The 25,416-nt window shown below is 37.5% G+C and overlaps 1 protein-coding gene across 4 annotated transcripts in view; it reads right to left on the reverse strand.

Annotated features, from left to right (window-relative positions):
* The window catches only part of BANP (BTG3 associated nuclear protein), a 166,458-nt gene that overhangs the window by 121,518 nt on the left and 19,524 nt on the right, over window positions 1-25,416 (reverse strand). For all 4 annotated transcript variants that reach the window (XR_014896494.1, XR_014896495.1, XM_085310139.1 and 1 more), the window contains exons 5-6: window positions 4,153-4,275; window positions 3,207-3,382 (exon numbers count right to left, since the gene is read on the reverse strand). Coding sequence is in view for 2 of the 4 variants with exons in the window: in XM_085310139.1 (XP_085166265.1) it covers window positions 3,207-3,382; window positions 4,153-4,275 (299 nt within the window). In the remaining 2 variants the exon portion in view is untranslated. The remainder of the gene's footprint in view (window positions 1-3,206; window positions 3,383-4,152; window positions 4,276-25,416) is intronic.

A 25,416-nucleotide genomic window follows, 5' to 3' on the forward strand; every position in this document is an offset into this window, starting at 1 on the left:
TAAAAGCAAACTGACAGGTGCTGTAACGTTTTTCTTTTACTGCTGAAGAAAATGAATGTGCACAATGGACCTATTATTCTTCATCAATTCCTTTATTAATAATTTAATTTCTGTGACATGCTGCAAGCTAGTTTAACATTCCTTCTAAGCAAGCAGTGTTCTGTAATCTTCATGAGGGCAAGAAGAGGTAGGTGTGGGAGACTGCTAATCTGATTCTCAAAGCATTCATAAATCTCAGCAAGATTTTTAATGGATGAGTGTTCTAAAGGTCTGAAGAAAATCAGATCTGAAGACATTAATGGATTAGCTGTTTTTCAAAAATTTACATATACAACAAGTGCATAGAAGGCCAACATCTGTCTGTGCACATCTGTGTCAAACCACCAAGTCAAAATGAGCATAGTACAACAAATAGCCTCCTAACATTAGAAACTTTGCTCCTGACATAGCTGATGCAAAGCTCTATGAAATATTAACAAACTCCCCAAAACACATACCATTCCAGACATGAAAATACAAGAATCCACGCCTTCTGCTCATCATGATATTCATTTGCTGAATAAGATGCAAAGATGTTTTAATTTTTTAGGATTTCAAATCTAGGCAATTGTCAAAGTCAATACAGGCTCTGTAAAATATGATCACTCAAATAGATATTARAAAGTATTTTCTCTGGAACTATAAAATCTTCTGCCTCACACAGCTTTAAAGCTATTTGAAGAATAGTTCCTATAAAAATACTGAGCTGTACATATACTTTACAGTGCAACAGTCTTTTCTGACAACTCATCTCAGACTAGCCCGAATTCATTAAAATTTTGCAGTGGATATTTTCAGGAAAAAAGACAATCTTTATAAATATTTGTTTTAATTCCCATTTAAAATAACATAGAAYAGTACAGACTTGCATTGCCCTGAACAATATCTGTATTATATTAATTTCATCGCTCATGTTAGCCTTCCTCCTTTTCAGCATTTTAAAGCTGACAAAACAGCAAACCCCAAATCTAACAATCTCCCTATTCATCCTTCTCCCCTCCTCTTCTCTAAAGGAATATGCAGTCTGCAAAGTGTTTTACTCATCAGCTGATTGGCACACAAGTGGGGAAAATAACAAAAAGCTATTTCCAAACACTCCAGGGAGAATGTCTCGCATACAGCCACTTCCTATAACAAGGGAGTTCTGGCTTTATATCCCACAAACACAACACAAGGGAGAGATTTAGTCTTCTCTTAGGCTATTCAGGGCTTAATACGTCAAAGCCAGAACACTGACTTTCATCTAAAATATATGGCAGCTAGTGCAAATGATGAAGCACTACTAAGTGCTCTCGAAATATGTTGCCTAGTACACAAGAGATGTTAAATTTTGCACGTAGTACYGCTGCTAGCTTATTTATGACATAGTTCCACATATAACATTGTACAAATCCAATCTCACCGAGACAAAGGCACATGCTGTTCATGCAGTCTGCATCAGCCTTACTACAAGGGAAAACAGACCTGGACATAATGTTTATCAGATGGTCTATCAATAGCTAATTAATGATGTAAGGGTTGAGGTTAGATAAGTTGAACATAACAGGAGAGGGTCAAAGAGCCAAAAATATTATCAGTGATGCTTTCTGATTGCTCTTTCCACTTACACAGCTTAATTCAGACTTCCCTCCCACTGATTTTTTACCAGTCTGGGGGAAGATGTAACTAGAATACAGCTTGTAAAAGTAGAAAATCCTAACAACTCTAGCCATCAGACCAATACTGATGAAGATTTGAGAACAGAAGAATTGTCCTTGTCCTTCCAGGTAGTTCTTAATCATACAAAGCAGACAACTTGGCTTAAATCTATCTGATTTTATACAGAAAGCACAAAAGTAATTTCCTCACAGTGGAAGTCAAAAAGGTATGCAGATAAAGTACATCAGGGAAGAATTCATAAGGAAGGTATAAAAAACCAGTACAATTACTGTATGCTGATTAAAAAAGAACTTTGCTATAAATAGTAGCAAACATAAAAGCAATATATTTCTAGTCCATTGCTACAGAACTGGGATTTTCAAATGGAAATATCAGTACTATCTGCAATCTGATGATTCTCTGAGAGGGACTCTTCAGATAGCCTCCATCTCCTTTAATCCTCTGTTGACCCAAAAATCAAATCTCCTTTGGAAGCAACTCTTTGTCACAATACATATACAGTACAGAAGATTTTAAAAGCTCTTTATAAAACATGTATACTGTATGAGTATACATAAAAGTGGCAGAATCCTAGGTTCAAATGCCTTAGGGTAACATTTTCCGCACCAGTCTTTGGCACATAAGACATTCMGCATGCAGGCTTCTGAGGTTTTTTAAGTATTGGGGTTAATAAAGTGTCAAACTGAGTTATGCATGAAACCTAGCATCTGGAATTATTAGTCAGTTATGAAAACTCTGAATGATCTCTTAAATATTCAGTTTCAGTCATAAACATAAAATTAATGAGGTATGACTAGAAATTATGTTATTTTCACCTAAAAACTCAACTGTGTCCYATATCCCATCATGTCTGGGATTAAAATATAGTAGTTAACATTCGCTTCAATATTTCCAACCACATACAATAGAATATCTTTATATGGCTGTAAAATTCTTAGATTCCACTGAATTTGATTTCTTAKTCTCCAAATCCTGAAATAGAAGCCTCAAAATCTCTGACACTACACACTGTCTCACAACTAGGCCATTTTTAATAAGAATTTCCTGATAAAAATTGCTTATAGCTGCCAAAAAGAACATTTTACTTTCATGAGAACTACACAWGTGGACTGGCACAGTAAGTTAGAGGAGGAGATCAACCAGTAGGTTTTATTTCTCGGAGAAGGCAGTTATTTTCCCGGAACAGTATTTCAACCGGATGGTAGCAAATCCCGTAGGTTGCATGTCTTAATTAAAAAAGGTTTAAAATATAAAGCTGCACGGCTGCAGTGGGCACTCTTTAAAATTGTATGAGTCATTTTAATTAGCTCTTCTGCCTACAAAACTACTGGAAAGGAAGAAAGTTGATTCATTCAGTACATCATTTACTCTTACCTGATGCCTGCTGTACTGGCTACTGATTCAAGATTGGACCAGTGATGCAGCCTCTCAAGCATCCAGTTGAATCTTAGTTCATTCCACCACCCCACCTACTTTGCTCAAGTGGCCTCCCAGTTTGATCAGCGTACCTTCAGAGTTCAGTGTAATAAGGGTGACATTGTTCCCAATACTTTGGCCTCCTAACTGTCCACTGTTGGAGACTGAGTCACTGGCCTCGGAGCCGCTCTCGCCATCCTCGTTGTGACTGTCATCGTGCCCTGGGACTTTCACCACGATAGTGTTCTGCCTACGGCCAGGAACAGCACTATGGAAGAGAAAAGTACATACTCTGGGAAAACATAATCCTTGATCAGGAATAACATTATCATATGGGAATTAAAAATAACAACTGAGAAAATTAAGCRTGGAATAGAAGTACACTCCTCTAACAAACCTACTCTTGTTTAAAACTAAGGGCTATCCAGCTCTTAGTTTTCTTAGCAGAAAGAAAACAGTAGAATAAATTAAAAAATTTAAATGTATGCTTTCTAAATTTGCATCAGTGGAAAGTCCAGGCCCAGTGTGCAAAACAAAAAATTCTTTAAATAATGTATTCAAAGATCTTATTATTTAAGAACATTTCCTACCCAGAATCTCCCCTTCCACTTAAAAGTTTACTTTAGACAGGACAAAAAATAACAAACATCCCTGGGCTGCTTGCACTCTTTATTCAAGTAGTTAATTACAAGATCTTGGTATGTTCCCAAGCGATCAAGTATCACTGTAAAAATGTGTAGCAATGGGCACACTTCCTTTTTGTTAGCAGCTGACAACTAACACTGACCTAATTCCAGATCTTCTGAGATGTTCTCTCCACAGCAAGGCTGGAGCATTGCTCTGTACCTTTTCTGCTGATAGGGCATTTCCCTAGGTAGGACTGTCAGTCTGACGCCTTGAATCAACACTTGAGTATTTCCCCTCCACACCATTACCTCCAACATTCCTCATCTTGCACTTAGAATTACTACGGAGACTGCTACTGATCCGTTCAGGAAGAGGGACTGAAGGGGGAGGACTGCAGTAATTGCTACTAACTTGCTAAGGATATTTTCCAAAGAATCTGCCGCTCTGCTCAATGGCTCTTCCTGCCCGACCATCTTGGCTACAATTGAATTCTGCCGATCGTTGTTCAGTATTACTGTGGTCTGGGGGACAACACTACAAGACAAAATCAGACAGGAAAATTGAATGTAAAGGAGCAGACCTTTTAAATAATACATTAGCCTAGTCTTTTTATTCAAATAGTCTACTTTAAAACTGAGYCTGCTACGACATATTTTTTCTCCCAGCATCTCACTTGTATATCAAATGCTAAAGTTGGTAATCCATCGCATTTGACATCTGTACCATTCCAAGTACTCATAATTCTTTCAGAGGACTGACAGCTTCATTGGAACTATATAACAGTCCCTGACCCCTGGCAAAATGATAAAGAATTCATCAACTTAAGATACACAGGAGGAAGTCTGTAAACCACAGATCCAAAGAGACATCAAATATTTGTTTTGCAAAGTTTGAGAGTGAGCATTTTCATAGATATTACAGCCAATTTACGTGGAAAAGTAGCATTTTTAATAGTATACTTCCTTGAAGACAGTTTAAAGGTATTTATTGCAAAACAGGATGATGAGCTCAGTTTAAAAGTACGCAAAAGTATTTCCAGCGTTGGGTGGTTTGGGGGAGGAGTACACGGCAGAAGGGATAAGGGGATTGGGAGCATAAGAGTAGAATAGAGATAGACAGTAACTTTAAATAATGACAAGACTAAAGCATTTCTTGTGTTTATTTAATACACAAAAAAAAATCAAAAAGAACAGGAAAGTTTAGTGTGTGAAGCAATGAGAAATCATTAGACTGTCTTCTCTGTCACATGAGATGACAATGCAGAACAAAATGTGCAGAAGCAAATAACTAAAACTGTTGTATACAAAAAGCAGTAAGTCTACAATTTAATACAGAAGTAAATAAACTGTATTGCAAAGACAATTTTTACTTGATCGTTTATCTCAGAGATTATCACCATTTTATCATCACAGCATTGAAACGGTAAATATGGCATTGCTCTGATATTTAAGATGGGTTTCACTGTGCCCATGACAAACTTAAGGAGACAATTTAGAAGAAAATTTCTTATTTGGTAACAGAGGCTTTCTTCTTTTTCTTTGCCTCACATAGTAAATAGCCCACTTGGTATTGTTATTACTAACTTAACCTCTCAGATATGACTGATGGTAATTTATTTTTCTTAACTGTATTCCTTGGCTAATTGTTGAAACACAAATACAAAAGACAAATCTGATGACAGCAACTCTCTGTTTAGTTCAGCTGGAACACAGCAGCTGCTTGCATGAATATTCATATGTCTACATAAGACATTGAGGGCTACAATATCAATCATTAAGACCTAAAGAAGAGATAAGAAAACATCCTAAGAACTAATAATAAAAGAGATCTCAACTTTGGCTCAGCTAAAATGGTTGACAACTTTATTTTGGACATAAAAAACTCCAGGGCCTAGCCCCTTGCCCCCCTTCTTCTACAGTAATTGTATCTGTTGCTAGCAACAACTGGGATTCCTTACGGACTGCCAATGATCCACTGGACTGAAAACTCCGCAAAGCTCTGGAAGATGTTTGTCTAATCATGGGCAAGTACAGAATGTACTATAGCTTTTCCTATGTATGTGAAGTTCAGCAATGACAATCCCAAACTTAAACTTTTTTTTAACTTTCAGAAAATCACAAGATTGACCTAATGAACTGCATTAAAGAATGTATTTCCCAAACTGCCCAAATGGCTACTTTTGAAGTTTTTCACAGGGCTGTTTAAAGTGTTCAAAATTTTTACATTTCCTTTTAGACATTGTTCTTTATCATCATCATTTTCCTTACAATCACTTTTGAATGACTGCTTAAAATGTCACTTACCAAGCTTATTTTTTAAATGAATACTCAGAGTAATTAATTGCAGCTGTAGAGATATATGCAACAATATTTCATTTAGAGAGCCCTTAGGCTTTTGCCCATATTATCATTGAAAAAATAATCTTAGTAAAAATTGACACAAAAACAAGAAAAAAAAAAGAAAAAAAACATTCATTTTTAAGGAAGAAATCTGGAGAGTGAGCCAGACAACATCTAACTAACTTAAGTTAATTAAGTTAGAATGAGGAAATATTTTGATATAACCCACTAGCACAAATTTACCCCCTCTTCAATGCAGCAATTTTATGTTCAAATCTGCTTACTTCAGTGCTTTTGCATTATTTCAAATTATTCCCAAGTAAAAGCCCATGAAAACAGTGGCCTCTCTCTGAGCACTCATTTTTCCCAATTAGTAGAATGGGTTATTGGTAGGAAAAATGCACCATCGCAACTGTTTGGGGAGGAGCCACTAAACATATCATTTTACTGACACTTACTTTCCTGGCTACACAGCACAAAGGCAAAAAACCCAGCACATACACAAGGAAAAACTCTGTAACATGCCACAGCAACTGCCAAACCGTCTCCCCATTGTTTCGCATAGGGAACTGAACAGCTATGGGGCTCTAAGGATTCAGAGAACCTATAAATCAATTTGGAAAGAAAAGCAAGTCACCCAGAAAGCACACTGGTAGAGAACTGCCAAAGTAATGATCTTCTGGGAAGCATTCAACAGAGCATAACAAATCTACAACCACAGATTAACCTTTCTCAGTGATTAACCTGAGTACGAAGTCTACATCTGGTTTCAAAACAGTTGTGTGCAGCTTCCCATCTATTTCCAGAAAATATTAGCAGTAGGTAAAAGATCTGTGTTCTGTATCTACTGACATAAAGACTCTGGTAAAACTCATTTGATTCCATTTTGATCCTTCAAAGAAAAAAAAAAGGAAAGGRAAAAAAGAGAAGGAATTTACTATTCTTAATGCTCAGTTCCTGAAGAATGAARCTTTCAGAACCAGTCTGGATGAGGAGGAGGAGGCAGAAGAGAAAGGAGGAGGAGAAGGAAAAAGTCCCTTCCATTCAAAATGGCATGAACGTTAACCAGGAAAGTAAAATTCTGATCTGCGTTCCACAAGAAACAAGAATGGCTACAAACATTGCTAACAAATTCTGCTGATGAAGCATCATGAGGCAGAATTTTTTCAGAGCTGATGTTGTGAAACTTGAGCAGCTACTTACTTGAAAGAAAAAGAAATTAATAATTTTGTATATTTCGATCAATATAGAAAAGTACCATTATGCTTGCAAAAATGAGAATTTCCGTGTCACCTTAGACCTCCAAGTTGTACACAGGAGAAACTGATATCCACAAGATTCCCTGCAGATATAGGAATGTGCCTTTGCAGCAACTTTCCCATGAGAAGCTCTACTCTTTATTTGCAGAATTCGGATTTTTTTTAAAGGGATAGTAATAAAATCTGTTCAACACATACAAAATTAAGGAGTTCTACAAAAAGTCAAAATATTGGGCCAATCTTACAAAATCCAAAGGAAATCACAAAGTATTACAGTACAGAATATCATCACATGTGCGACCGCAGRGCCATGATCTCATTGCAATCACAGAGACATGGTGGGATAGCTCACATGACTGGAATGCTGTCATRGATGGCTATGTGCTTTTTTGGAGARAGAGGCCAGGAAGGCAAGTTGGCGGAGTTGCTCTTTATGTGAGAGAGCAACTGGAATGCTTCGAGCTCTGCCTAGGGGTGGAGGAGGAGGCAGCAGCTGAGAGMTTATGGATGAAGATCAAAGGGCAGGCCAACAAGGGGGACACTGCTGTGGGTGTCTACTACAGGCCACCTGACCAGAAACAGAAAGTTGATGAGGCCTTCTATAGACAGCTGGAGGTAGCCTCAAGATCACAGGCCCTGGTTCTCATGGGGGACTTCAACCACCCTGACATCTGCTGGAGGGACTACACAGCAGGCCACAAACGGTCCAGGAGGCTCCTGCAATGCATCAACGGTAACTTCTTTTCACAAATGGTGGAGGAGCCTCTGAGGAAGGATGTCCTGCTGGATCTTGTCCTTACCAACAGAGAGGGACTGGTTAGAGATGTGAAGGTTGGGGGCAGCCTTGGCTGCAGTRACCATGAGATGGTGGAGTTCAGGATCCTGCAGGGAAGAAGTAARGCAACAAGCAGGATTGTAACCCTGGACTTAGGAGAGCGGACTTTGGGCTCTTCAGAGACCTAACTGGTGGAGTCTCATGGGTTAAGGTCCTAGAAGAAAGGGGGAGGGCAGGAGAGCTGGCTAGTATTCAAACATTACTTCCTCCAAGCTCAAGAGTGGGGCATCCCTATGAGTAAGAAGTGCAGCAAAAGGGGCAGGAGACCTGCACGGGTGAGCAAGGAGCTCTTGGCCAAATTCAGACAGAAGAAGAAAGTACCCAGAATGTGGAAGAGGGGACAGGCCACTTAGGAGAATTATAGGAATGCAGTCAGAGTATGCAGAGATGCTGCGAGGAAGGCTAAGGCCCAGTTGGAATTGAGTCTGGCAAGGGATGTTAAGGCCAAGAGGAAGGGCTTTTTCAAATACATCAGCAGCAAGAGGAGGACTAGGGAAAATGTGGGCCCGCTGCTGAATGAGGCGGGGGCCCTGGTGACGAGGGATACAGAGAAGGCAAAATTACTGCATGCCTTCTTTGCTTCAGTCTTCACTGCTAAGGGCAGCCCTCTTGAATCCCGGAACCCGAACGTGAAGGAGAGAGTCTGGAGAAGGGAAGACTTTCCTTTGGTTGAGGAGGATAGGATTAGAGACCTTCTGGGCAGGCTAGACAGCCACAAATCCATGGGCCTGGATGGGATGCACCCACAGGTCCTGAGGGAGCTGGCGGATGTTGTTGCCAGGCTGCTCTCCATCAACTTTGAAAAGTCATGGAGAACTGGAGAGGTGCCTGAGGACTGGAAGAAAGCCAGTGTCACTCCAGTCTTCAAGAAGGGCGAGAAGGAGGACCTAGGCAACTACAGGTTGGTCAGCCTCACCTCCATCCCTGGAGAGGTGATGGAACAGCTCATCCTGGATGTCATCTCCAGGCATATGGAGGAAAAGAWGKTGATCAGGAGTAGCCAGCATGGATTCACCAAGGGGAAATCCTGCTTAACCAATCTGATAGCCTTCTATGATGGAATGACTGGCTGGGTAGATGAGGGGAGAGCAGTGGACGTTGTGTACCTTCACTTCAGCAAGGCTTCTAACACCGTCTCCCATAACTTCCTCCTAGAGAAGCTCAGGAAGTGTGGGTTAGACAAGTAGACAGTGAGGTGGACTGAGAAYCGGCTGAAAGGCAGAGCTCAGAGAGTTGTCATCGGTGGCACAGAGTCTAGTTGGAGGCCTGTGGCTAGTGGAGTTCCCCAGGGCTCAGTACTGGGACCCRTCCTGTTCAACTTACTCATCAATGACCTGGATGAGGGGAGAGAGTGCCTCCTCAGCAAGTTTGCTGATGATACCAAGCTGGGAGGAGTGGCTGAAACACCAGAGGGCTGTGCTGCCATTCAGAGACCCGGACAGGCTGGAGAGTTGGGCAGAGAGGAACCTCCTGAGGTTCAACAAGGGCAAGGGCAGAGTCYTGCACCTAGGGAAAAATAACCCTAGGCACCAGTACAAGCTGGGGGCTGACCTSCTGGAGAGCAGCTGTGCAGAGAAGGACCTGGGAGTGCTGGTGGATGACAAGCTGACCATGAGCCAGCAATGTGCCCTTGTGGCCAGGATGGCCAATGGTCTCCTGGGGTGCATTAGGAAKACTATTGCCAGCAGGTCGAGGGAGGTGATCCTGCCCTGGGGAGGCCTCATCTCGAGTACTGTGTCCAGTTCTGGGCTCCCCAGTACAAGAGAGACATGGAGCTACTGGAGAGAGTCCTGCGCAGGGCTACAAAGATGATCAGAGGGCTGGAGCACCTGCCCTCTGAGGAATGGTTGCGAGAGCTGGGCCTCTTCAGCCTGGGAAAAAGAAGACTGAGGGGGGATCTGATCAATGTGTACAAGCACCTGAAGGGAGAGTGTCAAGGGGATGAGGACAAACTCTTTTCAGTTGTCCCRTGTGACCGGACAAGAGGCAACGGGCAGAAACTGAAGCACAGGAAGTTCTGCCTGAACAYGAGGGGGAATGTCTTCACTGTGAGAGTGACGAAGCACTGCCACAGGTTGCCCGGAGAGGCTGTGGAGTCTCCTTCTCTGGAGATATTCAAGGCCTGCCTGGATGCAACCCTGTCTAGCATGCTCTAGGTGACCCTGCTGAGCAGGTGGGTTGAACTAGATGATCTCCAGAGGTCCCTTCCAACCTTACTGATTCTATGATTCTATGATCATATTGGATTATTCTAATTTCTTCTTGCTCCCTCTAATCCTTAAAACAGTGCCATTTTTATAACAAACAAAAATAGAGCAAATATTCTGACAATCCAGTACAGAAGCCAAAGATGCTTTTCTTCTCAGACTGTATATCTCATATTGAAGATAATCAACTGTAATCATTATTTATGTACTAATATAGGAGAGGGGGGAAAAACAGGAAGAGGAGATAGCAAAGTTATGGATGTCCACTCAGATCCCAAATGATCATTTTATCAGTGCTGCCAGTGCTATAGTCACGAAAAATTTGTGAAGATGGAAAGAAAATATTAAGAGAGAGTCAGGGGACTGTTTCTGAAACCCAGTTTTTTTGCACAGGCTTCATTAGTTTCCTTTTATGTTCACATATTCCTTTCCACATAAGCATCAGAACTTGGAGAGACTGGTTCTGTAATTTGCCTACTTCTGGATGCAGCACTGTAAAAGTTTTAAAATGCATGCTGCATACAGATCAATTCATATTTGGGGATTTTTTTCAAATGTAGTTTACCAAATAWTCTGTTATATCATTGGAGAAAGTACTCCTAAAAGAATAAACATGCTAGATTTTCAAGTGTGCATATTTGGCCTTTTTTTAAAAAAAATATAAAAGAACCTTATACATTTGGCATAAGACAATTGCTGCCAAAGGAAAACGTGAGAGTCACAGATATGATCATTATTCTTAACTGTTGGTTCTTCATTGCCAATAACCTGTCAATCATACAGAACACAGCCAATAACAAAAAACAACTTTTGGCAATACCAGGAACACAATCTCCTCCTCTTCCCAGAAGACTCCCTCATTTAGGAGGAGACAAAAACAAAACAGAAGGAACCAACTGACATTTCTATCTCCCAGAAGGTAGGAGATCAAAAGAGTTTCTCCAAACAGATGAAAATGAATTGTGGATAAACTCAGACTGAAATATTTCAGACAAGAAGTTTTTCCTGTTGTATTCTTGGACACACTAACATAGGCTAGCTAATGGAATATTTATAGCAGTGCTCAACCAGTTAAAGAAAGGAACTTTGAGAGTATTCTGTTTAGACCATTTCTGAGCCTACCCTGCACATGTTAGCATTTGCAAATAGGTAAATAAGAGGTCATCTTAGAGACATTCAACTAAACACAACCACATGAACTGCTCTTTCCTGTCTATGTAACACTCCATGGTCACTACAACCTGCTCACATAGTATGTGCTGATTAGCTGTAATGCAGGACTCCTGAGGATATCATTCGTGTCTTCATCTACTTTACACAGAAGGAGGAGGCACACTGACACAGGTAACTAGGTACAAAGGAGATGGAATTATTGCTGACAAATTTCTTGTACCAAACAAAACCTTCAGGAAACCAAATCTGGGAAAGAGACCTTGAACTCCAGTATTTTCCAGTGTGCTGCTCAGGACAGAGCTAAGGACTTAAATGTATAGCTGGTCCATGTGTATGAGCTCTGCCGTAATATTACAGTTAGCCCTAGCAGGAAGGAAATCATAAGTATTTTTTAAATCATTATAGAAAAAGTCATTTTAGAAGTGGCAGGAGAGAAAGTTGCTTACTTCTTGTTTTTCTTTTTGTCTTTCAATAACAATGGCATACGTCTTAAAGAACAGCCTCTCTTCAGACCTTTTCATTACCGCTTAAGATAAGGCTACTATGCTCCTTCCTCTTGATGACCACCTGCTTCCTCTGCCYTCTACAGTTAAGCCACATACAGTTAAGATTCCCTATCCAAACAGGAATGGGAAAACTGACTTACAAATTTACACCAGTGCTATATATGAATGACAGAACAACAACAACAAAAAATAAATAAATAAAACCCCATCTGCCAGGTATACAACAAATTACACTGACTTTATGCCAAAAAATGAATAAGGCTGCTAATCTCCAAGAAGAGYGGTCTTGTCAAAAAATAAACCATTCACCAAGAGGCACAACAGTTAAGACACCTGCTCCAGGTTAGAGATGTATGAGTTAAAGTTTTAATGTCCTTACACCGCCTATTCTCCTAGTCACAGCCTATTGCCAGAAAAGCAGCAGTGTTATCCATCATTTTTAGTAAGGGTTCAGTTCTCAAAAATTATCTTTGGATTCTTTGCATCTGGAATATCACACAAGAGCAAGACAGCATTTATGATTAGGTCCCTTACACAGACAAGCCAAAGTACATAGCTATCACTGGAAGAGATTCGTGTGTTTGAAAATTGAGAAAGCTGTAAGCAATTTACAACATAAAGACAAAGCAAAAGCAGTGTTTATTAAAACATACTGTTCACATTTTAAGGATTCCTAAACTTCCAGCTCACATATGTACGAACCAGACATTTTCCCAAGTTAAAAAAAGATATCTATGTAAAGTTTATGGTACTCTTAACCTTACCTACACATGGGGAGCCTTCGAATTGGCTGACAACCAGAAAGGTATGATTTACTGGCTTTTAGACTAATTTTATCAACCAATTTAAAAATCTGTTAAGACAGAAATCTGTTGTGGATTATTCTGCTCTGAGGAAAGCCATTTAAGCACACCTGTATGACCACCTGCAATCAGTCAAAAACGACAACATCGATTTCCAAAAAGCTTCACAACTGAGCAATATCCGGATAATGCTAAAAGTGACCCAAAGGACATACTACTAAAGAAAAGCTTGTCACTTTAGATGTTTTACAATACCTGTACGTTTATAAAAAATAACTCACACATTTTCTTTATTACTCATCTGATTTCCAGCACAACTTAAATGCTCTAAAAATTAAATTCAAGCAAAACACACTCTCCAAGGAWTCTTTTGGCCTGAGTAGACACAGAAAAGCAGAGAAAAATAGTACATCTGGGCAGTGTTGCAACTGATACAATCAGGATAAAAATACTGAGTTATACCAGAAATAGGATTAATTACTGGTCTTCTACTTCTGATTACTGACAGGAAAAGCCCAGATCATAATTTATCATTAAGAAGTTAATACAAGTCTCTTAAGGTAAATGTATTGCAACAAAAATACAATAACAAAGTGATTTTTTTATTCAGACATAGCATAGAAAGAAATTTACAGTCATTGTCCTTCTCCGAGCCTTAACTTTCTGAACTATAGCTAAGTAATACAGTCTAGTGGAGATTGCATCAAATTCAAGATGAGAAAGGTTGATCTCTAAGAGAAAGACAGTCATTTTCCAGAACAAAAGATGGGGGCTTCACTGATCTTTACCCAGCTAAAACAAATAAGATCTACTGCAGTCTTAGTACTAAGGCAGAAAYTGCTGTATGTTTGAAGCAAAAGTAGAGACTTTGAAGTGACAGTTCACACAGAGGCAAAAAAAAATAAATTAAAAAAAAATAAAAGCTTTCAGCTGATTAAAAAAACAGATACATGCTGAGTAGGATTTCTAAAGGTTACTAGGCAGGCTAGGCCGTTTGCTAGCTGCATAGTTCAACACCTAAATGCCTGCAGGTATTTGGTCCAAGACCAAGAATAATTTCAGAAGTCTATAAATGAGAACAAAATGCAGTCATCATAAAACTCCTATAATACCCTTCCTTACCCAATTAGATGTAAAAAGGGGAGTAAAATATAGCACAAACAATGCATCAGTCATTTATCAAGGTAGGTCATAGATGYGCAGAACACTAGGTTAGATTCAAGAAAAGGAGACTAATGTGGTCAAGCACTGAAGAGAAATACTACTTCAACTTAGTTAACACGCACCTACGCTGTGACACAACCTATACCCGTATATTCCAAACGGACAGCAAAAACGCTGCTCTTCCCTGCCCCCAACCTGCGTAACTTCAAATACACAAAGTATCAGCATTGAAATAAGAGCCAGAATTGGCCTAACAGGAATGTCTTATAACCAAAATACCAAAGAGAGGACTCTATTTCTATAGGCAAAAAGTGAAGAGATTAAAAGAATGACTCATCCAGGTAGACTGTAGAAAACACATCTGCAACATTAACAAAGTGCAACTAAAAAGAGAAGTGTTAGAAAGTTCATTTAAGTAGAAGAGCAAGAAAGGAAACTCCAAAGGAGTGAAAAATGCCAATCCAGAGTGACTAATTGGGAAATTAAACATTTTTAGAATAATTTGTTAAGTCCAATTATGTTATAAACAGGAGACTAAGTGCCCTAACTTTTATAGCCTTCAGAAAGTTGTGCAGATTTTATGTTCCAAAATCAAGTTCAAACTATTGTGGTATAATTCTATTATACAGTTGGATACATCTRCATATATTTTCACAATTTTTCGAGCCATAATATCTGCAAGAAAATCGCCACACCGAACAGACAATTACAGTCTTCAGCATCATGACTATGCTGTTCTTTTGCGGACTTTTACACCACACCTCAACCTTTTCTTAGGAAGAAATCACTGCATTCAAATGACAAAGGAAAAAAATCAATAGTCAAGCAGAGCATTCAGTTGGAATCCACTGCACTGTGGAGTTTTAGTTCCATAGACAGCATGTAAGATACCTTTTTAAGCAAAAGACGGTTAAAAAGACTCAGTAAGCACTGCATTTTCAACACTACACAAACATGAGTGACTGCATTTATGGTCTCACTTCTACAGCAGAGATACTAAACAAAGATGCACATGCTGCCAGTACCATTCACAGGCCACCTAACACAATTTTAACTTAAAAGGAGCTTGAGTTTGAGCATGAAGGAAACTGCATTACACGCTGTCTTTCAACATACCAATTGCAGTAACTGAATTCTCAATGGTCACCAGATAATGAATCACAAATAAATACAATACTAGATTTCTGCAAACAGAACGTCAGCATGCAGTTCACACAGAGCCAGTTGGCAGAAGCTTTTGCCCRTATGCCTCCGCTGCTTTTCGCAATGAGTAGCCAGCAATAGCAGTATTACCCAACTAGCTGTGTACATTTGTCACTACACGTTCAGTATTACTTATAGAAAGGCCAAGGAAGCTGCTACTCTGAGAGCTCGTACAGTATCTTATTTCCATATCCCTCAAAAGGATGTTAAAGAAACACCACTCTTCACTTTTTACAAAGAATATAATTTTAAAAGGTATTAAGAGCCGATTTCCTGTCTCATACTCCACCCTTCAATATGGAATAAAGAGATTGAGCTAAGAGACTGAGCAAAAATGTACAGTTCCAGAGAAAGGAAAAATTCTGTTCGGAAAGACTTTCAGATTCCAAACTGTGTTTTTTTACGTTTGGAAATGTATCAGTTAAATAACATCTGCTGCCAAATAAGACAGATGGAAGACTGACTCATCGTCATCTCACCAACCTTGCTGAAACCTTGCTAGATGTTAGGCTGTTTCAACCTACTGAAGTTCTGAATCTACTTACAGCTCTCTTTATTTTGCTTAATGCAAAATGAAGAATCCTCCAAAACACTGTGGGTCATTTCTTCTAAAATCATACTAGTATATATGATTTTCCATCAATAGCAAGACTGGCAACTCTGGCAATTTTAAATAGTATAGTGGATAATTTCATCTGGTGTAAATAGGCATGCAGATTATTTTGAATCACAACTTGGAAATTAAATATCCATAATTTCCAAAGGAAGATGACAGCCTTCTTCATCCAAAAATRGATTAGGTTTTCTTTCTTATTCATTCTTCCTCATGGTATTTTTGGAATCAAATACCCCAACCTACAAGAGAAGTTTCAAGGAAGGGTGCTCTTAACGCTGGATTTTCAAACTCTCAGMATCTGCAGACTGTAACATTAGAGGTTTTTAAATTCTCAAAACCAGAACCCAAATGAATATATAAAGCTTTTCTGCCCCCTTCTGTTTATTGTATGTTTGATGTTTTACTAGTTCAGATAGAGAGTATATAACATATGCTCCCACAATCTGGTGTAAGGCTTCAACATACTAAGATTTTTAGAGTTGCAATGACATATAACTCCTAATAGTCATTTTCCCCTACCTTATTCATGAAAACTCTTCACATCTGTTAAATATAACAATTCTTTTCAACTATTCATTTAAGAAAAAGGAGAAGCAGAATCCAAATTAAGGCATTTACCCTGAACCAAATTTAAAGTCACACACCTTTTACATGTATTTCTTAAATCCAATAGCTGGCTCTGCTCATGGAATCATAGARTTAAGGTAAACGCTCTTTTTTCCCCAGAAATCATCTAATACGACCTTGTGGGATTTGGCAAGGAGGTAGGTCAATCCACGTTTTAATACTTCTATAATTGGTTTTAAATGTCCTCAGGCACTAATTACACTAGTAGATRTCCCTTCTAACCTTATTTCCTATACTCTAATCCATGTAGAAAGTTCAAAGCCTTCTTGATCCCCAGGTATGTCACTCTTTTCATTCTCATCTTACTATTAAAGGATGTTGATTTCTAAAATGTCATGGCACAAAGGGCAAATTCTGTATGCATTCAGTTCTCATTTCTTAGTTTACTATTAGACATAGCAATATGCTGAACTACACAGAAGTTCATGCAACTGCATTTTTATTTTCTTCCTATAACTTTCAAGTGAGCTTTTTCTTAAAAGAGAGMGWGTGTGTGTGTGWGWGWGAGAGAGAGAGAGAGAGAATAAGTGAGTGAGAGAAAAAAAGAAATATTCAATAAGGGCTCAGATACAGAATAAAGTTACTGTGTATTTGCTAACTGGCAATAACTAAACTGTCTACTCACATGTGGTTCAGAATAAATGCAAATTTACATATTTTATATATGACCATAAAAATATATATATATATATATTATCACAGGCTACCAGTAGGTACTGTATTGCAACCTGGCAAATAGTAAAATATTAMGCCATATAACACATCTTCAAAACTGAACCCTTTGTCTAACACTCGCAACATTTGATGRCTTAGAACTTTATATAAGTATATATTGCTAAAAAGCTTAGCTAGCATTATAGTTAAGAATTCAAAATCATATGTTTATAGAAGATTTTTTAGTGCTTTAAGCCTCACATTTAGGCACATTTTAAAAAAACAAGAACAAAATTACTAAATCCAAGCCACAAACTTTGCCTCCATTTCTCAGACAAAAGTTATTAACTGCTACTTGATGATCATTTTTATATTGAAGCATCATTAATAAGCTAGCATCTGAATCATTTGACCATTGTAAATAGTATTTCATCAGCCACCAATTTAAATACAACTGCCTTAGGAAGAACAAATTAACCCTGTTCAAATCTTTGTCAGTTCAAGAAGTTCTACAGATTCTATCTCATACATGCATGAATTACTGAACTCCCCAAAACACAGATGAAATGTTCATATTAGATTGTTATTTTAATTCTGTAACTGACCTTGCTATATGAAAATTATAATTTGTTTCTGGATTTATGAAATGCTGACAACAAATTACTAAACACTTGGCTCCTCAGTATCTTAGTGCAACAATAATGGAATGCAACAATAATGGAATGCAAAATTCCAGCGAGAATACCGCTACACAAACTTCTCAAGTCCAAGATGCCATCGCTCCTTAGACCTGTATGAATTTCAGTTCCCAACAGCTATACAGAACTGAATGTGTGAGCTACACAAACCACTGAAATGTTAAATTTGGAACATCTGCTGACAGTCCAGAACAAAAACTAATATTTAAGCATAACAGACAAGCTTAATTTCAAAATATTTAAGAACCTAGCCTAAATATCCCAAAGAAAAATTGTTATTCTTGTTCATAACTTTGCTGCTGCACATCTAATAGGATGCAGTGAATAATGATAAGAATCAGTCATACAAGTTCATAAAATATTTTCAATACAAAGATGTATTGCTTCCAAGTAAAATGAATTATAGCAACTTGTTCCATGAACATTTACATGAAATGCATGTTTAAACATGTAAGATAAAAAGATATGAATCAGTACTCRTTCAACCCACCCAGGGGAAGAATCAACTCAAAATTTTGAGGCTGACAGGACCTTGGTGACAAATCAGGAGCCTCTGGAAAGCATTACAGTATTTTTCAGTGAATCAAAGATACAATCTRTTTTMGAGTTCTGGAAAAGATGCTACAAAYGAGGGGCTGAAGTCTAATTACAGAATTCCATTATCTGATTAGTTCAGCATCAAAAACTGTATTGGTTTTTCAGATATTTATCTGAAAAAATACAGTTGGTTCTTACATTAAACATTACTATACCTCAGTAAGTTTTCATCCATCTGCTTCAAACTGCAACAATTCTTCTAGAATAAATACTGATGAACACGTGTTGGCGCTGTGAGCTGGCAGCAGCTAGCCTCCTTCATTTAACAAAACTGTACAGATCACACTTTACCTGCTCAATTGGCAAGCATGTGCACATGTGTGAGAAACTCCTCTATCACCTGCATTGCAATGAGACACTTAAACCAAGGAGAGGTAGTAGAATTGAAAACAGAAATCCCCAAAGGTATGAAAAGTAATAGTGTTTTGGATCAACCAATGCAATTATGAATCACAATTCAAGTCTTGACTCTCTTGGTCAAACTTCCACTTTACTGAAAGTAAATATTTTGATACTTTTTAAATATCAAAATTATTCACTTTTTATTTATATGCACTGAAAGATACCTTTTTGCTTTAAAAGAACTTAACATACTAAACAAAATTTTAAAAGTTACCCCAAAAGAGGAAAGATCCTCTAAAGTTGTTAAATTTTTTAATTAAGATGATCTTCATATTTTGCTRATGTGTTCAGATACATTCAGTGTATCTGAAATGAACTAAGTGAATTCAGATCACAAAAATTGTATCATCTTCCTTCAACCCTTTCCACACATAGCCATGAACAGCATGCACTTGCACAAGTAAGAGCTGTTCACATGAGTACAGCACAACCATCCTCAAAGCCGGACCTCTTCTTCATGAAACAAATCTCATTAATTATAAGCAGAACTCTACAGATACATAGCTACATACTGTACTGCTACACATACGACACCTTAACTGTTAATTTAAAACAAGTTTGATTTGCACATAGCACCACTGACCAAGAACTGAAAGTGACAGAGAACGTTAAAAAAAGTGATATGAATTTTGGAAAACCTGAAAARCTCCAAATTTTTTCAGATAAAATCTTTATAATATGTTCTGTTAATCACCTCAACTCGCTGTCTGTATTTTAAAGACATAATCTGTAAYTTCTTTTTTRTTTTTTTTAAACATGGCTTAATTTTACATCTTTTGCAAAGCTGACTGTTGAGGTTTCTTGAGGACTGAGTCTGCTTCCAGAGAAATATTTTTTAGGTTTAAGTTCAGTACATGAAATTAGGCTCACAGCAGGCAGAATAACACAACTGCAACTTGAAAATACACTGTACATTAAAACACATACCATACATCTTTTGCAATACCAGCAATGTAAATAGTAATAATGAATAGTAAATAATAAATAATTTATTCCTGCAAATTGAGGATTTTCAGACTTGAAGATGGTATATTTCCAGAAATAGACAGTTAGCTGTTAACTTCAGTTAGGCATATTAGCATTCTGGAAGGTTTATTGTTAAGTTACTGTTAAATTAAAGAGGGAAAGAAAAAAAATCATATACTAAACTTGGAGAGTAGTTTATGTAACTTAATAAATTATAATAATAAACTGCTGTAAATGWGGGAAAGAGTTTAACTACATACCCCAGAGACTCAAAAACCACTACTTAGTGATAAGAACCAAAGAATTACATTTCTTTTCAAAAGCCTGGATTCATATATTAGGATAGTTTATTATAATCAATAAAAGTCCTTATGATAGAAGCACAACAAAAATGAAAAAGCTATTCAACACCTGATAAGATGAAAATAGGTTGGTTAAGGGGTTTGTAATTCACAGGAAAAAAAGTAATTATCTTTCCTTATGATTCTAGGTATAATTTGTCTTTTATACCAATAGCTTGATTAGGTTTCTTGCAAATGTTTTCACATACACTTACTTTTCCTTTTTCTCCTTTCTAAAGGACTCCATGCTGGGACAATAGTTCAGCTAAACCCAGAACAGCTATCCTATAATTTTTTTTTTTTTTGCATTGTTTTACAGCTTCATTTAAAATCATCTCCCTTTAAAAATCTGTATTACTTGAACAAAAAACAACTTGTAAACAAACAGTCACACACTAGATATACATGTCTTGAACTTGAGAAATCTGTAGCCAAAAAACTTGCCAAATTCTGCCATAGTGCAGACAAGGCAGAAAAATTTTGTTGATCAACACTTAGCACACTCTATTGATTAATGTTAACGATAAAACATATTAACTATCTACACCGACAAAAATAAAGCAATTTTGTACATCCCCTCTGGTAGTAAAATTGTCTTATTTTGTATCTTAAAACGCTTATGTCAAAACAAAAATGACAAATGTTGTTTTCTAGAAAAAGCTGAATTAACCTACTAACACCATAAACTAACTGCAGCAGCTCCTTTTTAACAAGCTAATCTCCAGACCACTAACATGAGCAAATCTTGTTCAAGAATACTATACCAGGTCTTTGAGCAATAATTAAGTGCATTTRATTTGCCATTCCATTTAACTCTCCAGTTTCCCCTAAAGACAAAAATACATGAAATTCTGTCTTTACACTTAATGATCAGCATACTCGACCAGTTAGCCACAAATGCATATGGTAACGAATTTGATGTGTGAGGCCAGTATACCTCACAAAAACAAAGGTTCAAAGAAAGATATCTGAACAGAAGAAAAACTCGACTTACGATTAAGTGTGAAGAAAATACCAATTTTAAATTCAAATCCTCTCCAGAATTAACACATTTCAAAAGCTGTTTTCTTCCAGTTACACCAATTATCCCGACAAAAATTTCCAAAATAATATCCTTAAAGATAGATAGCAGATTTATACAATTTAACATTTACAGAAAACATCTGGAGAAACAAATAAAGGAGAGTTAGGTGAAACCACAACATCTGAAGCAATCAAACTGAATCATTTACACTGYGGCTTAACCAGTTAAACTGGTTAACGGAAGCACGTTTGAAAAAAGTAACGCTATTTCTGAACCAGTATCTTTCAGATGAAATATATTCTTTAAAAAGTGAATAGATGTGATTTTAGTTGCACTGTCATACAATAGGTTTGTCGATTTATATATGTTATCATCTGGGCACATCCTAAATTCCAAACTTAACACTTGAGCCTGCCATACTGACAGGCCATCAGCTGTTGTAGTAGTTATGCTATCCAAGAAACTTTTCAGCAGCTACTGGAATTTTTGACAAGCATAGTACCTCATAAAGAGAAGTAAGTTTTTTTTAACTAGTCATATTGCCAGGAAATGTTGAAGACRGAGGAAGAGACAATCACATCCTGGATAGAAAAGCAGGATTAATACTGAACAAAGCCAGAGAAGACTTAGACCACTGGAACACTACACATACTCCCATTACTAATTTACTAAATTTTATGCTACTGTTCTTGGCTATTTTAAAGCTCCAGAGTTCAACACAATTCTGTGCAAACTAAGGTTCTCTTTCCTCCCATCCTACCAGTTTTGAAACCCTCTGACACACTTTCCTCCAAATAAAAGAAACAAAAACCCCTGTGTATTAACACTATGGCTTTGTGGATAATCCCGACAACCACATATTTTTAAGCAACAGCCATTGAACATTGAGAAGATATTTTCTAAAACTCTGTTTTAGTTTTGTTTCCAAAGAAAATGAGACTACACAATTATGCCATTTCTCCAAACCCAACTAGTAATTTTGGGAACTGCTGAGCTTTTACAACCAAACATGACAAAAAGAGGCTTGAAAGACACAAAATATCTTTTAACTTCATTAAAATCTGAGGCTGGGGTTAAGACAAACTCACATTCAACACCCCACTAACAGAAAGCCAGTAAGTCTTCATCTATTACCCCCTAGCAGCTAGCTATAGCAGTAGCACATGCCAGCACCCAGACTAGTAACTATCCATAATATCTCTCAACTAGTTAGATATCCAAAAACRGTGATCTGGGACAAAATGGCACTAGTTGTACAGTTTAGAGCTGAGGCAACATCAGGAAGGAGTGGGAGACAAGGCAGGAGATCATGGGAATAACATGGAAGATTTCAAAAATGCTACAGTGGGGGGTGCCATAGATCATACAGAGAACAYGGGGTTCATCCAGAGAAAAGATGGAGAACACAGGACAAAAGCCTATAGGAAAACAGGCTTGTTTAGTATTTGTTATTCATAGAACAACTTACTGAAATACAACAGCTACAACTCTCAGTCTTCTCTGACACCCATCATTTCTGCCCCCTCCTCCCAAACAGTTCACATCTCTCAGATTCTGGAAGACTTCCTCTCCGAAGTTTCCTCCTGTTAGTTTTTGCTGTAGCTTAAACGTCTCTCTTAGAGAACTAAAAGTTAGCCTATTTTTCCTCAGTATCTCAACTGTTTATACAAGTTACTCATTACACAGGACCACAAACCCTTTATTTGCTCCCACACCTGCAACGCGTTGCTGTATAACAAAGTACCRTAACTGCAGATGAGAGCCAACAAGAGGAGCAAACGAATCCTGAGAACACAATCCCGCTTTCAGGAAGATGCGCTTACTCAAAATAACAGCAGCAGCAGGCAATACYGTAACTTCTAAATTCAACGTTTTGTAGTTTTCCAGGAAACATCAGCAAGCCTTCACATACATAGGAAAGGATGTTGGAAGACTTCCGCACATATCATTTCTTGTGTGTTTAATACAGAGACAGAAAGCAGAATGAGACTCTGAAATGCACTGCATTTCTGTCCTGGGAGCTAATAACATGGGGTGGTTCCTGATTTATTGCAAGTCTCCTTCAAACTTCTGCTTCATTTCCCTAATAGGAATTTTTAAAACTTGGAAACAACAGTTTGGCACACAAATAAGTATGTGTTATCCTAATAAATCAACATGTTAAATTTACTAGAAAAGAATTTAGCATTGAATTTAAATCTGACAATTATTACCAAAGTGAGATCCTTGCCTCCATAACGCAACTATGCGGACAGATTATATTTTACCACTCCATCTTACAAACAGCCAACATACAATGCAGTACACAGCAAAACGTTCCACATCATACCCATGGCAGGCCATAATGCCCAGCTGTGAATTTGCCTGGTACACTATAACTATACAATTCTGGCACAAGATGACACAGGAAAAGGCTTCTGCGTCCAGGTTTCCTCATTCTCATCACGTGATAGCCTAGTCACATTTGGAACTGGCATGTCCTAGGGAACTCATTTATTTTAAAAAGTACTGATACGACAGAACAATTAAACTGACCTGCATGAATTTCTAATGTACACTTTATATACTTTACCATGTGTAGTGCTCTAACATGAGTTTTGATAACATTCAATTTGAACCAGATTAATGGAAGTAACTAAATTACCCAAAAAAGAGTAAACAAAATTCAGAGTAGCGTGGAAGGGAAGAGATGATAAACATTATTTACTGAAAAAAGAATGAAAAGTATGCTTTGCTGACAAGTAGCACCATCTGGTTGACCTGCCTCTTTTTGTTTAGAGCAGTAAGGCTGGTGTTACTGTAGTGGCAGGAGCAGGAGAAGGGGGTTGAAGAATCTCATTCAGGTGCAGAGTATGTTTACTATCCAAAATACTAACTTAAGCTGGYAGTTCTCCACAGACATCTGCGATTTAAGGGCAGGAAGAAAGAACACAAATAGAGGACTGATACAACAGAACATTCAAGGTAGGTTTTTAATTAGAAGTAATCAACCACTAAAAAAAGTTTTTATGTTAGAGAGCCAGCAAATTTAATGATACAGTYTATCACTGTGAAATTCAAGTGTTATTATGCCAAAAGGATCTGTAAGTTAAACACACATACCATCTGGAAATACACAACTGTTTTATTTTGAGTTGTGTAAGCCATATATTGCAAGAAAAAAACCCTYAGTGATTCACTGGCAAGATGTACTTGATAACATATAACTTTATAACAACACATATGAATGGTGCAGAGAACCTGAAGTCTTCAAGACTTCTATCTAAATTATGCTCAGACTGTCTGAGAAGCAATCATCGTAAGACAGTAAAACAAAAGATGAAACCAAGCTCACCATTACCACACACATTTCTGATGGCCACTGGAAAAAAAAAATCCTCAATCTCAGGTCTGACACGAATCCCATAAAAAACTCAAAATAGTAAAATCTATTAAAAGAGGAAAGCATTCACTGCTTTAATTCATAATATTATATTATTTAATTTGGATGATCATTACCAGGAGAAGAATAAAGGCCAACACAAGAAGCTTGAACCGGAGTCTAAATATTGCATCTGAAAATCTAGAAAGAGAAATTTGTTTTGTAAAGGTAGGAAGTGCCTACCATTCCTAACCTGTTAGGTGACTTAAAAGGAACAGACGCTACTCAAATTTAAACAATAAAAAGGACAATTGAAACTTTTAAAAGAGAACAACATATATTCAGTTGTRTATCATTTCAGGTTTTTTAAATACAAATTAGGTATACTTTTAATTAATATAATCTAATTTTTAGAAGGAATCACACTGAATGAACAACAGTGCAGTGACAGTTTGCACTGTGCAACAGATACAGCTACATGAGCCTGCTGGATCCTTCTTACTGTAAAATCTTCAACTTTGAATTTTTTATAGTAGTAAGATCATATTCCATTCTTTCATAACTGCATGAACTGAAAGATATCATAATAAAATGCAGTTATAAATTTGAGATRCATTCTGTATACCTATTATAAAAGTGGCAATACTAAAATGAAAAGATACACGACAGCAAGTAGTGGCCCTGTAGAAAAAGGCAATATTTGTGGTTCGTTTTCATTTTCTTACCTCACATGGATGTGCCCTACAACATAAAGCAAGGAAGTAATTTTTTCTATATAGCTCCAATGCACCTGGAATAGTATACTGAGTATAACATATCAGAAATATATTTAGAATAACATTCAGGTATTAAAGTCCAGAGAGAATGATGAAAAAGACCAGAAACTAGAGAAACTGACTG

This window comes from Rhea americana, unplaced genomic scaffold (genome assembly GCF_003343005.1).
Source record: "Rhea americana isolate MKP2758 unplaced genomic scaffold, rheAme1 scaffold_311, whole genome shotgun sequence".
Taxonomy (NCBI): Eukaryota; Metazoa; Chordata; class Aves; order Rheiformes; family Rheidae; genus Rhea; species Rhea americana.